The sequence below is a fragment of the Spermophilus citellus genome, assembly GCF_964194105.1.
Source record: "Spermophilus citellus genome assembly, chromosome: X".
In the NCBI taxonomy this organism is placed as follows: domain Eukaryota; kingdom Metazoa; phylum Chordata; class Mammalia; order Rodentia; family Sciuridae; genus Spermophilus; species Spermophilus citellus.
In genome coordinates this window covers 126,614,806-126,630,151 of record NC_138190.1, presented here as the reverse complement: position 1 = coordinate 126,630,151, position 15,346 = coordinate 126,614,806, and the positions used below count along the sequence as shown (strand labels likewise).

The 15,346-nt window shown below is 35.7% G+C and overlaps 1 protein-coding gene across 1 annotated transcript in view; it reads left to right on the top strand.

Annotated features, from left to right (window-relative positions):
- Nucleotides 1-15,346, top strand: part of LOC308639542 (fibrous sheath-interacting protein 2-like) — a gene marked incomplete at both ends in the record, with an annotated part of 76,505 nt that overhangs the window by 48,399 nt on the left and 12,760 nt on the right. The window contains one exon of the mRNA XM_081277749.1: nt 4,851-13,644. Coding sequence (XP_081133875.1) covers nt 4,851-13,644 — 8,794 coding nt within the window. The remainder of the gene's footprint in view (nt 1-4,850; nt 13,645-15,346) is intronic.

Sequence of the window (15,346 nt, the reverse complement as noted above, 5' to 3'; positions counted from 1 at the left end):
TCTTTAAGATATATCCAGGACAGCATTAGGCCAGAGCATGCACACAGATAGGCACATGCACAAACACACACACACACACACACACACACACACACACACACACACAAGCTAACACCACCATCTACTCAAATTCTTTCCATTGCACCCATGTCACATTCCTTTACCTTATTCAGAATGAAGCAGGTTCAAGATCTTTCACTCAGTCCTCTTTTTCTGTTGCTTCAGAAGTTTCAACTGTGGACAAATCACAACTATTCCATCATTTACCTCCTTTCTCTTCTCACACCTCACCTCCTTAGTTTTCTGTATTTTCTAGAGCTAGCACAAGTACATACACAGTGAGATTAATAAAATATAATAAGAACCAAAGATATCAGGACAAGAGGAGAAATGTGATAAGATAGTATCTAAGAATAAACAATTGCAACAATTAAGCTTTGCATTCAGATGATGAGTATGTTTTTATGATTGGTATGGAAGAGAGGATGAGAAGAAGAGTCAAAAATATAGTGAGTCTATTGCCCTAAAGACTGTGCTCAATAGTTTCTATCTGATTCATTGGGTGACATTCTGATTGCAAGGAGGAAGAGGATATTCTCAAGTCAACAACTCTGCTAAATGCCTCTGCCAACAACATGTAGGATAAATTAAGGATCATTAACTAGGAGTCAGTTGTACAAGTTCATCAGTGATTTGTGGCCTGTACAAAGACCTCAATTTTGGAGTAGAGAGAAATATGCACAGACCCAAAACATGTTGAATAGGATTTATCACACTTTTTAAATAACATACTATGTTCACAGCATAGTTCTGGGTATCAGGTAGACACCAAGATCAATGAAGCACTTTTTTTGACTTTAGCTGTGCTACACATTCATCAGGAAAAAAAGAGAGACATGCATAGTAACAGAGAGTGAGTTGAGGACAAAATGATAGTGGACAAAATGTCGGCCACCCACAGAACTCTACCTAGTCTTTAGCTCTTAGAGTAGAACACCAAAGTTAGAGTGCAGAGATGCTGCTTTCAAATCCCACACAGCCTCTGTAATGAATGAATGGATTTGGCAATAGAATGAACTCCGTGGTGTAGATAATCAAGAGGTGTCAGAAATCACCCCAAAGCTATAGGCCTGAGTTACAGGTAGAATACAACTGATCAGATTTTAAGATTACATATTCAGAAGGGTTATGCAAACTGACTAAAATTTAGTCTTGTCATATTAGTCTTCAGTAGACGGTGGTTGGTCAACCAAGTAAAGATGTCTTGAAGTTATCTTCTGGACTAAAGTGAGTTTAAATGGAAGGAAAGTCAGAAGTAGATAAGCATATTTATAGTTTTATGGCATGTGAAAATGTGCCTTCTCTTTGGGGATTCTGAATTAATTGTGATTAATATCTCTGTTCTTTTTACTTAAGAAATAGAGAGTTGACACCAAAAATGACCTAAATCTTAGATGCTTTACTCTAAGTAACATCAACATAACCAGAGCTCTATCATGAAAAACCACCTCAGACTAGGGAAAAATAGATGGACTATCCCATTACTCCTGGAATTACGGTAGAACTTTCAGATCTTACAACCCCATTCACTTGCATGTTTCTGCTCAGTTGACCCCAACAAGATGATTAATTCATAATTCCAGATTATATCAATATTGTAACAACTTTCTAGTGCTCTTACATGAGGCTTTTCTCATTTATCTAGTTAGATTTGTTCATGAGGCTTTACTTTCTCCTTTTATCTAAATGCATGCCTTTAGGATGAAAGCCTATGGGGTCAGGTAGTAATGAATACACAGGAATCACTGGATTCCACTTGCTGCCTGTGATACAAGGTAGAGAAAGAAAAAAAATTATTCTGGGAACAATATATTGCAGGAGATCTACAGGGAAGTATATTGTGTCACAGTTGGCCTTCAAAACCAGGTCTCAGAAAAATAAATGAAGTCCAGGATAGAAACTATGTCACTAACAGCATTCAGGTTTCAGGTCTAAATTGCAAAACAAAGTACTCATCTGAGGATGGGCTCTTGCTACTAACCATATTATGAAACTGTAAAATTTTCTTTTTCTACCAAAAGTTAGGTTATAATATCTCACTCTGGCTGAACTTCTCAAAATTGAATTGTAAGCCTTGGGGGAAAAGTAAATTCAATAATGCAAGGTGTAGGCCAAGTAACAATGAAGATGGAGTATCATTTTTCTTTTAAGAAATTCAGGATGAAGAGAAACAGTGTATCCATATTGGCAAAAATATGAAAATAAATCAGAATTGCATCTTTAGACCTTAGGGGGTTTTTTTCAACTTTAAGTCTATAATGTGCATGATTTCAGTGGTCTCTTTTTTGTTACAACTTAGTAAAATGTATTTTTGTTTCTGTGTGGTAGGTGATAATTCTGATTAGAACATATTAGAATATTATGATATCTTGAAAAGAGTTACATCTAATTTGACACTGATTTTATTATTATGAAAACCATAGTTTTCATTCATCATTATCAAATCATTATCTGTAGATCTTTGACTACTGCTCAACTACAAAATAAATATGACTAACATGGATCAAGGGTATAATATCAGATTTGGGGGGAAGTTCCATGAATTATTAAGTAATAAAATCAATCTCTTGACTCTTTAGACAATGGACCTCTTATCAAGATTATTGTCAAGAAAAAGTATGTATGATGAAATATACTGATAATGTAACATGTTAAGGATATTGCCTCATATCTTATAATAGAAAAATCTGTGAATCAGAGAGCCAGCTGTATCATCTGTTCACATTAGTCTCCCTCTGCCTTTTTCTCTTCCTTGATTTTCATTCTCAGTTAATCTTGGGTTTTGCAGTGGTCCAAAGTTATTTATAAAAGAAGATGTTTGCCCTTAGGGCAGGGGAGTGAGGAGGGTAGGTTGGGGTAGCCTTAGGAGGTTCATCCATCACAGGAAAAGCATCAAATACCAAAAATGCACTCCATATAATGGGAAGCCATTAAGGGAAATGCCTTTACAGACCTTGCTCAAGACTGAGCCATGATACTTGAAATCTGTCTCTTACTTTTCCTGGGAGTAAAATGAATGTAGTTTGGCTACTCCACCAAAAGAAAGAACCTGGTCACCTGAGAGCTGAAACTTGGACTATTGCAAGCTAAGAGGGTGATGAGACCCAACTCAGGGGCTAGACAGCAAACATGTAGGGGAGGAAGGTACAGAGGATTGGCATACATTCTCTCACACTTTTTCATACATGTCTATTCAATTCATAGACCATGTGATAAACACAAATACACACTATCACCAAAAGGTATTTCTCAGTTTTGTGATGAAAATCAACTGAAAAAGCAAATTCTATTTATCACATTTCACTTAATGAAAAATGTCTAAGAATGCCTATATTTTTTTCAGTCAAAGTTGGAAATGCTTCTTCTCAACTATGCTAAGAGTAAAAATGTAGATATGACAGCTGGGATTGTGGATCCGTGGTAGAGCACTTACTTGCCTGGCATGTGTGAGACACTGGATTTGATTCTCAGCACTGCATATAAATAAATAAAATAAAGGTTCATTGATAACTAAAAAAAATTAAATGTAAGAATGATGCACATGACCTCTGGTAATAAGCAAATAATATATATTGAAATTCTTAGCTTATGTATATTGGAATAGATTTAGAAAAATTAGACCAAGAAGGTGAGTGACTTTCTTATTAATATTTAGATGTTATTCTTAGAAGTGTTTGATTTAGAATATGTTTCTCTAAAAAAGTATTTTTAAACTATATACTGTCATCCCAAAGTATATTTTTCCAACTCAACTGCCATTTTCCAGTCTGGGTAGTAGGTTAAAAAATGCAATAAAAGAACTAGATAGTGATGACTGTTGCACAACATTGTGAATGTACATAATGCTGCTGAACTATACACTTTAAAGTAGTAAATGGTAAAGTTTATGTCATGTATTTTATTACAATAAAAATTCATTGAGGTATTTGGTAATTAAAGTGGAATGAAATGACTCTCCATTGAGTTGGCTTGCAACCCTTTGACAGGAGATCAAGAGAGAGTATGTAAAAAATATAACAAAGTGTAAACTTTCCTTTGAATGTTGGTTGGAACCAACTCTGGGGAGAAAGAGGGTGTAGGCAACAACCACATTATAGGGATTCTATCATTACCTGCGCTGCCCAAATGTCCGGCTCCTGGCCTTTGCTGCCATTGACTTGTGTTCAAACCTTGAAAACCAGAGTTCCTGCAACAGTTAAGCACTCTTGGCCTAGCTGTGTTGAGTGTAAAAACAACTTAAAAAACTTACTATTTAATATAGGCAAGAGGATTTTTATGTTCCCAAAATATATCTATAACAATAACATGAACAGATGCAGAGTTTTAAAAATATACTTTGCATCTACCCATGGGCCAGTGTCAGCTGTGACATGAACACAATTTTGACTGCAAATCTGCTTCATGAAATAGTTTTTTTGAGGTAATCTTATTTGTATTTTTAAGAAATATTGCCTGGATCATAAATGCAATTTTATTTCTCACCAAAGCATTTGTTTGGTATGAGTTTAGACATCTATCTGGCTTTTCCCAGAAAGCCAATTTATCTCCAGTAATAAATACTAAAAATAAAATTTCCAAGGGCTTTTGAATCAAAGAATAGATTACAGCCATAGAAAATAAACCAGTTGAAATTAATCTGAGGTTCTAAAAATACCCTTTCATATTGTCTCTCTCTATACATGACTATTCTAGCTGCACATTAACATACAGAATTAAAGTTTACCCCTTTCTCTGAGACAGAGAACAATTGTATTTGATTTTTGTTGTATTCCTGCTCACTTCTCTTCCAGGTAACTTATGAAGAACTGAACACTATAATTCATAATATAATGACATGGGTTGTGGCTGCAGTGACCAGTATATTATACCCAGTCGTCACAAATTATGAAGAAAGGATAAAAAATAATACATGCTTAAAGTCTTATGACTCTTCCCTATCTTCAGATAGTTCAAGATGCTGTAGCACATGCAGTGAAATATTGGTATACAAACCAAATATGACATTTCAGGCAGAGCCCTTTGCAAAGGTACCTAACAGGTCAATGGAGAACCTACCCACACCTTCAAAATTCTCATCTGCTGACACAGAAATAAAATTTGTGGGAAAAAGTCATCAGAAGAAAAAAAAACATATAGCCCTTGAAAGTGATTATAGTGAGACCTTTGACCACCCCAAGGTGAAAGTCTGTGAATCCAATAGTGACCTTTTTGTACCAAGTAAAGCAGGCACCAAGATACCTAAGGATGCTGCTACAAAAACGGATGACTTAGAATACCCACCATCTTCTGATGAAAAAGCAAATGTTGTAAATGAGATGCAGGAGTTAAAGGATATTTTTGTTAACTTTAAATATTACCTAAAAGAGGAAACTGAGTTGACTTTAGAAAACATTTTTCGAGAAATGATGTCTGATTTAACCCAGACCATTCCTACACTCACCTCTACTACGGCTGAAGTTTCTGTTAACCACACTGATGCCAACACAAAACAAATAATCTCTAATGTCAATATCTCCTCAGTAGCTTCTGAAATTGTGGAAAACGTGCTTGGGAAGCTACAGCATGCAATTGAGAAAAAATGTTCTGAGGTATTTTCCCAAGAAGATGTATCAGTCCACTTTAAATCAGACTTAACACCTAGTGGAGAATATTTCATTTCACCAAAAGAAAAATCTTTAAATAATTCACTGCCTTGTACTTTGGAGAACATGCGTGATATTGCAGACGATCTGGTTCGTGTGATTTTAGAAAAGCTAAAGGCTCTTGCATCTTCCAAGCAAAATGAATTTGTTCACCTTCAAGTCACACCCAAACATGCTTATCAGCAACACACAAAAGATCCAACATGCTCTCTCCTTCAGAGAAAGATTTCCAGCATAAGAAAATCCAGTACTGAACCTGATGCAGCCATTTTACAAAATTTAGTGTCAAATATTTTGTCCCAATCTTCTCTGTTTGGTCACATAGAGGAAGCAATCCGCACTATACTAGATTATATACAAATTGGACTTAATAATGAAAGGCTTACTGCAACTGAAGAAACAGTGTTCACCCTTCAGGTACTTGATGATATCTTGACTCAGTTGCATCAGAAGTCAAGGGAAAGAGATGTCCAAATAAATAGATGCTCCAGACTGAGCGGGCTTTCTGACCCTGAAGAAGAGAACAGGCTCACTGGCACTAGAGTAGCTGATGGTCCTAGATATGGGCAACTACTTACACCTATTAATGTTCCTGGTATGGTCCTTTATTCTGAAGACGAAAATGAAGAAATAAACAATATTGTGGAAAATGTGCTGATTTCATCTATCAAGGATGAAAAAGGAAAATCACAAGGACAATTTCCTGATCACTTGTCAAAAAGAGGAAATGATGATCTTGAATACAAAAGAAATATCGACTTACCTACAACATCTGCTTGTCCAGGCAAAGAAGTATTTCAAGTCTGGAGGATAAGTACTGACCTTCCAGCTTTTAACAATACAGATTTTCTCAAGGACAAGCCATGTTTGAAGAAAGACATTTGGATTTTCAGCCAAGATGAAAAGCATAAAATAGAAATAGCCTCAGAGAATGTAATAACAAGTACTTTAACAGAAGTGCTTAAAGACATACCTTCTCTGTCCCTTGGTTACCTGGCCAATAAAAATGGTCAAGAAGCTTCACTGCTTACCTCAGGAAAACCACAAGTTTTATCACATCAAGAATGGATGGATCAGTTGTTCTCTGCATCCGAAATCCACACAGTAGCTGAAGAATTAGCAGATGCTGTATTAAAAATACTTCACATGAGTTCTAGTCACATCACCAGTGCCACCAAATCATTACACCAAACTTCTGTATTTATCTCCGATGTACCAAATAAAGAGCCACTAGAAATATGGTTGGAGAGTAAAAAGAAGATGATATTTTTATCTGCACTTGGTAAAGACTCAACAAGGTATCCCCAATTAGAACATGAAGAAAGCATATCAACATCTGAACCTATAGTTCATATTACTGATAAGATCACTCACACAATTTTTAAGAAGTTGAACTCATTTATTAGTCCAAAATTGCAAAAATGCTTAAAACCAGGAAGCAGTGCTGCACCTGGCAAGAAATCTTTTTTTCAACCTCTTGTTAGTACATATGCAACCAAAGTGGTAAAAATTGTACTGGATGGTATCCAGAAAGGACTAAAATGTAATAAGAAAAATCAAAATCTTAGAATAAGGGGACTTCCCAGAAACTTTAAGGATACAGAATTTCCTCTTAACACTGAGAAAGAATTAGACTCTGCTGTTATGAAGCTAAGCAATAACATTATGACAAGTTCATTAGTAACTTGTATTTGTGAGGTGTTAAGTGGAGTGACAGATAAAAGCAATACTCTACTGCCTTCAAATGAGCTAAGGTCTAAATTCTTATGTGGAACTGCTGACATTGATCAACAAACATTTTCTCCTTTTCATTGGCCTCCTACACAAAAAGAAGTTCACAAAAATGCTGGATTGCAAATACTAGATAGAATTGAAGATACCTTATATGACATGTTATGCAAGCTCGCAGGAGACCAACTTCAGCCTCTCTCATCTGATGAGTCAAACAGAGAGTGGATTGATTTGAGAATGACCACTGCATTGGATCCTGACATACAGCATATTTCTCAATCAATTCTAGAAGATATCATTAGGAAGTTATGTAGCACTGAGAATAGCAGTTTCATATATTCTGAATTTAAAGATATCTCCAAGTATAATGACACTGACAGTCTATCCTTTTTTTCACTTATTGAGGAAATTAACAGGTGCTCTAACATCATCTCCACCCTGATGTCTGGTGTAAATAGGCAAGACAGTCAAGAGGTGACTGCCAATAACAGAAAAACTACTGCCCCCAAAACCGGGAGTGCAAAAGAAAAGTATTCAGATAAATCAAAAGTCAGGACTTTAGATATCCTTGAATCAGTTTTTGTTAAACTAGAAGGGTTTGTCAATAAAAATTTTAAAACTCTGGGTTCTATAATCAATGGAAATAAAAAGAGCAACAAGATGGACTGGGAAAATGAAAGTACCAACATGGGGGCCAGTACACATGAAGAACGATTGCATTCTGCTTTACAAATGCATACAAAGAAGATAGCAAGTGCTATTTTGAAGGCTATCCAAACTGAATTAAATGTGAGCTTGCCAGATTTGGAAACATGTGTACGCAACCCACTACAAGAGAAACAAATGCTTAAGAAGCTAGTCAATTTAGTTTTAGATGGAATGCTTCCAGATTCGTGTGATAAAACTGAACCAGAAGAGAAAGACAATGAGAGTTACAGATACAGGCCAATCTATGGAAATTTTCTTCCTGGTGGAGCTGGACCAGAATCATATCTAGAAGATAATGCAGACACAGAGAAAGAAAGTGCTGGGAAGCAAAGACCACTAGAATTAGAAGCTAAATCTGATTCTTCTGAACAACAGGAACTAGAAAGAATATTGAAAAAAATTGAAATAGAACTCAAAGAGCCACAGAAGTCCCCAGCTGTGCCAATTATAAGAAATATTTTGAATGAAATCTTTCAGAATGATTTAATTGATCAATTAAATGCACTTTCTTTGCCACAGTCCCATTTACGTGACATCCTTCATGCTGGTGATGAGCCATTTGCTCAAACATCTGTTAGAGCTCTGGAGAAAAAGATGGCTCATTTAGTGTCAGAAGCAGATGTAACCATTGTTGCAGATGGTATTATTAGAATCATATTTCAAAAACTTTACTCTGCTACCATGACAGATAGAAATGCCTGTGAAAATAGGTATAACACTATCACCATTCCATCAAATGTATCTTTTCATGAATACACCAGTGGAGGAAAGTCCTCTGCTTTTTCTACCATACTGGATAGAAATTCATGTACTCTTCAGACCAGATTCAATATTGGCAAATTGACCAGAACAAATGTAGTTGAAGATATTATACAGTCAGTATTGACAAATTTAGAAGCATTTGTTACTTCCAAAGTAAAATCTCTCTTTTATCCTCAGATCAACTTCACAGTTCCAATGACTTTCCCTTTACAGCAGGAAGTGACCAGCCAATCATGTTTATCAAATGAAGATTCATGTTCTGATGATCAAGTCTCCAGTTGTTCAGTGGATCATAAAAAGTCACAAAAGACAACCTCAATATGTCAATTGACTGGCTCTCAATTAAGTATGTATGCAACACAACTGACTAGACATATTTTGCAGGGAATCAAACATATGTTAGACAAAGAAGTAAAAAATCCAGTCTTGAGTCATAATGTAGTTTCTGGAAGTATTACAAGTCAGATCGTTAACACAACATTAGATATCATATCTACTAAAGGCAAGCACATAGAAAATACAGCTGGCAGGAAGACTGATCCAAGCCAGCCAGAAAATGTTGTGGAAAAACTATTCAAGAAGAGTAACTATCGAAAAAAACTTCAGTTTCAAATATTAGACACCATTGAAAGAATTTTAAGTGACATTTGTGAGAAAACACTTGAGGAGAATAATTTATCATATTTTGTGCCAAGTGTTAAATATAATGTAGGTGGGAGGTATCTAGAAACAAATTCTGGAACTGTCCCCAAGTATGCAAATAAGGATATTCAAATGACTTTAGTTCCTAAGTCATGTGTTACTATGATTTCCAATGATATGGTGGATATTGTTCTTAAAAATCTTAGTTCTGCTGTGATGCTTGTCATACAGGCGAAGGGTTCTGTGAGATCATCCCTGACATTGTGTGATGAATTTCCAACAGCAGAATGTCAACAATCCCTTGTTATGGACCCAACACACGAAAGGAAAAAGCAGAGATTTCCATTTTCAAGAAGAGATACATTGCTGAAATCAGCTTTCTCTGATGATAGTCAGACAACTATACTGAAAAAACATGATACCAAGCCATTTACCCCTGACCCATGTGAGGGAAATGCTCACTTCATTACAAAAACTATTTTTAATAGGCTAAATGTATTTGTCACAGAGAGAATACAGTCACTACTTACCTTCAATCCCCAGAATGGGGAAAAATCATTTGTTAGCCCTGAAATTACAAATTATCAACAAAATGACAGGGTCTTTCTTGAATCAAAGCAAATGCCATCAGATGTAAGCATCCTGAAAATATCTACAGATAAAACCATTCTCAGTCAAGAGGCCACAAATTACACATTTGACAGTTACAAAGAAAGGCATGGACACACAATTCACGTATCACAAGGCAGTCTTAAGGAATATGCTGACATCATTGCCAGTACCATTTTGATGCTTATTAAAAGTGACATAGACCTAGAAATCCAAAAGACATATTCATATTCAAATAATGCTTTATTTCAAGAAAACATCATTGCAAATGAAACCATCAACAATATCTTGAAGAATTTGAACAAAAAACTATCTTCAAAGGACAGTAGTTTTTACTCAAAACAGAACTCTGATGTCATTACTCAATTGGCTGTACAAAATGAAATATTGCCAGGACAAAGAAAGATGGACTTCAACCCTGAATTGTCTCTCATTTCAAAATGCCCAAATCAAAACCAAATCATATCAGAAGAAGAGAATCTTGGAAGAATTCTAGAGGAAATATTTAGAAATAGAGAATCTGGACAGGAGAAAACACCTGCTGTGTTAGGTTCAGTAAAGGACATTTTAAAGAAGGCATATCAAATGGTAATGGAAGACATAGACCATGGGTCTCCATCTGGTGAACTCTCCCACTGTACAACTGATTCTAAAATTAAAACAACAGCAGTACGAAAAAAACCCTTGCTGTCACAAATAAGCAGAGTCTCAAATGACATTGTTGAATGTGTTTATGGAAAAATGTTCTCAATAGTTGTGACAACCTTGTATGAAAATAAGGACAGCAAAAGAGAATTGGAAATACCTGGCAGTGATGAATCACCAATGAAGCCATCATGCTTTAGGGTATTGAAACAAGCAGAAAAAAGAAGTCCTCCCCCTGAATGTGTAACATCACAAGTTTATTCTTTCACAGACTTCAAAAGTGTCATTTTGTTGGAAACCACATTATTGGAACTTTCTCCACTACGTGTAGGCAATGAGTTGTTCCAAATGATTCTCCAAAAGATCACAAATTTTGTTTGGCTAAATCTAGATGAAAGTTCATCCCCTAGCCATCAGTCTGATGAAACACCACCTCAAAGGCCATGCAGTTCTAAAGCTGGTCCTAAGGGCAGCCCTGGACCAGGTATTAGAAAAAATTTTAAAACAAAGTCAAAAGCTATCTCTGTGTCTAAATTTGGGACCAAACCACAGTCCACACCTAGTGGTGGTAAGGCAAAAAGCAAGACCAAGTCAATTTCTACAGAGAAGCTTCCACGAGGCATCCAGTCTAAGTTAGCCACTGGGCCACAACACCTAGTCTCAACAGAAGATGCCCAAAATTCATTAGTGAAAACAAAACTTCCCCCTGAAGAACTAAAAATGCATGCCATCAATATAGTTTGTACAATTCTGGAAACAATTGTGAATGAATTTCAAAAGGTGAAGCAAAATAGAGCAACAATAAATACAAAAGCTTTACCCCTCAATCGACTCATGACAGCAAGTGAAATAGTCAATAATATTCTGGAAGGATTATATGCAACCAAGAACAATTTGGTGAATCCAACAAAAGGCTCACAGCCAGATAAATTCAAACTTTCACAAAATAATTTAACTACAATTTCTCTTTCAAACCCAGAAGCACGTTTTTCTTTGGAAAATGTTTCTTCACAGCTAGAAAAAATTTTTCCTAAAGAAGTTATTTTTAAACAAATGTTTGATATATGGCAAACAGAATCAAGCGACATGAAAAATGAAAAATGTAAGCTGTTGGTGGTAGCTGAGACTGTTTTGAATGAAATTCTAATAAAAGCAAAAGAATTAGAGCAGTCCATTTCACTTTTAAATTTGGCACCTCTTGAGACTTGTGAAAGCAGGTACCATAATTTAAGAAGAGCCTCTGCAGGAACTGAGGATTTCCAAAAACAAATTAATATATTTGGCCATGAAATTGTTGAAATATTGTTTGAAAAATTAAAGTTGTGTTTCTTGAATCAGGTACTCACAACAGAAAGTAAAGAAATTCAAGTATGCAAAAGACAAACTCTAGTAAGAACTAACAATAGCAATGATACATCAATCTATAACACAGAATTAAAAGACAAAATTTATTTGGGATCCTGCCACAAAATTGCTCAAGAGATCATTGAAGGAGTTCTAAATATCTTAGAGTCATTTGCAGACTTACAGTTTAAGCATGTCTCTACATATGCTTTTTCTGAAATTGTGAAAATGCCTATTGAAAACTTCCTTGCTGGTCTACAGAAACCATCAATGAAAAAACTGTTGCCAAAATTACAACCACTAAGTAAGTTTCCTCATGACTCTAAGTCAAATACTATGATTTCTCAGGAAAATATACAGGATACCCTTCGGCAGTTATATTCATTCCATTCAGAATTGCTTACTTACGCTGTTAATACTGTGAATGACATGCTCGGAATAATTAAGAACAAGACAGACAAAGAAAAACAGCAAGTGGAACCATCTTCGATTCATGCACTTGAAGAAAATACTGTGACAAGTCAGATTATCAGCACTTTGATGGAGCAGTGTACCCATTTCTATGAATCATTGATCAAAAATCATCCCAAAAAACATCTACTCCGAGGAACTGAAAATGCCTACACTGTTAATTGGGCCAAATCCTCAAATGGTGTGGAAATGCTCACCTCAACACCAAATGGACTTAGCCGAAGGGATAATCCTTCACAGACATCTGGCTTGGTGTTTTATTCAGAGGAAGATAGAAGAAAGGGCAGAGCTTCCTCAAAGTCCCCTATGTATGTCAGATATTCTGCAGGAGATACAAGTAAAACTACAGATGCAATGAAAAAGATTGAAAGAGAAGTTAAACCATCATGTTCTAGAAGTGAAGCACAAGACCTCAGACATTTTAATCAATCCATAAAAGGAAACACCCATTTCCTTAAAGACAGTGTCTTGCCAGAACTATCTCAGAAATCTGGTGTCCCCAAACAATCAGCACTGGAACACACCTTGTGCTTCACAAAAATGGAGGAAGGTGAAAATCAAAGAATGCTTTACTCAAATAAAATACAGACAACTGTTTCTTCACTCAAAATAGGTTTAGCTGCAGAAAATATTGTCAATAGCATACTGTTGAGTTATGACCTTCCAGGATCACTCACTCACACTAATGAAAATATGGAAACAATGAAGTCATTTTTGGTATCAAAGGAGAAGGCTTCATTTGTTATATCTAAAGAACAAAAGGATGAGAAGAAAAGTTTGCTGAAAATTTGGAGAGAAAGGATTGGCTATAAAACTGAAAAGGAAAACAAAAGCCTTGAAACAAGTAGAAACTTCACTTTACTGGACAAGTGGAAAAATAAGTCTCCAAGTTTAGAGGAAATCACAGCTTTCAAAGAGGTTCAAGTCGTTGCCTTTACAGACCAAGAACTGGGACCTAATGAAATCCATCTAATAGCAAGATATATTACTACATCTGTGATCACACATTTTAAGAAGTTTGAAGCCACAGGTGAGTAAGATACGAACTATAAAAAGTTGGCATAATTTTAGAAAACAAAATCAATGATCATTTTAAGAATTCAGAATTTTAACTTTTAAAAATTAATAATTTCTTACTACCCTCACCTCTGAGAAGCTGCATTCACTGTTTTTCTTTAATAGTCTTGCATTTGAGGCAGCTCTTTATCTACTTGTTCTTCATCTAGACAGTATGCTAAAAGAAAATACGTTATGCATTCACATAATTGTCATTTGGAGAGCTGTTGTTCAGTTTTACCCATCTACAGATGTGATTAAATTGACATAATTTAAAGCAGGAGATTATGGTTGGACATGAGGGATGTCTATGAAATGATGAGACAAGTTTCTTTGTGTGGTACATACAACTGCTCTAAAGGCAATTCCTAAAATATAAATACATAAATAACTTTTTGAAAAAGTTCTAAGGGTTTTTTTTAAGTTCCTTAAAAAAAGTCTGCTTACAATAATGTATAGTCATAACTCATATACAAATAATTGGGGACAAAGTAATCATCCAATTTTTTTGAGGTGCATAGTTGTCATTACCATTATTCTTGATAGAGTTTAAGACCAGTGGCATTAAACTTCTGGTTCTGCTCATGTTCCAGTGCCTATCTTAAGTTCTTTTTAGGCATGATACTTTAAACCCATGCTTGCAAAAATGGTATTTGCACTCCCTTTCTGCATTTTACATGCACATACTGGATTGAGGTTTATAAACTAGCCACATTTGTTTTTCAAAAACCTTTGAATATCAGTTTTCATTTAGTTCGATTCAACATATGTTAAATTGGATAATTAATTGCCTAGCCCAAACATTTTTCAAGAATTGTGTTGTCAGAGCAGGGAGGAAGAGCAGGAGGAAAAGATTAACATTAAACAGAGACATGAGGTGGGAGGGAAAGGGAGAGAAAAGGGAAATTGCATGGAAATGGAAGGAGACCCTCATTGTTATACAAAATTACATATAAGAGGTGGTGAGGGGAATGGGAAAAAAACAAGGAGAGAAATGAATTACAGTAGATGGGGTAGAGAGAGAAGATGGGAGGGGAGGGGAAGGGGGATAGTAGAGGATAGGAAAGGTAGCAGAATACAACAATTACTAATAGGGCATTATGTAAAATTGTGGATGTGTAACCGACGTGATTCTGCAATCTGTATATGGGGTAAAAATGGGAGTTCATAACCCACTTGAATCTAATGTATGAAATATGATATGTCAAGAGCTTTGTAATGTTTTGAACAACCAATAAAAAAATAATAAAAAAAACTATAAAAAAAAGAATTGTGTTGTCTCTAAAGATAATTGGAATCTAGCCAGGTGAAGTGGCACATGCCTATAAAATCCCAGTGGCTTGGGAGGCCTGAGGCAGGAGGATCATGAGTTCGAAGCCAGCCTCAGCAAAAGCAAGGCACTAAGCAACTCAGTGAGACCCTCTCTCTACATAAAATACAAAATAGGCTGGGGATGTGGCTCAGTGGCCGAGTGCCCCTGAGTTCAAATCCAAAAACAAACAAAAAAATCACTAGAATCTAACTAAGGCATATCAACACTAAAGCTAGAAATCATGTCTCTGCCTCTGGATTTCCAGCTTCCTTAAAGCAATGTAGTTATTCAAGGAAGAAACCAGCACTTAGAGATTTGAACTCTGTTGGGCTCTCTTCTTAACTTCCTAGCTGAAATAAGGATT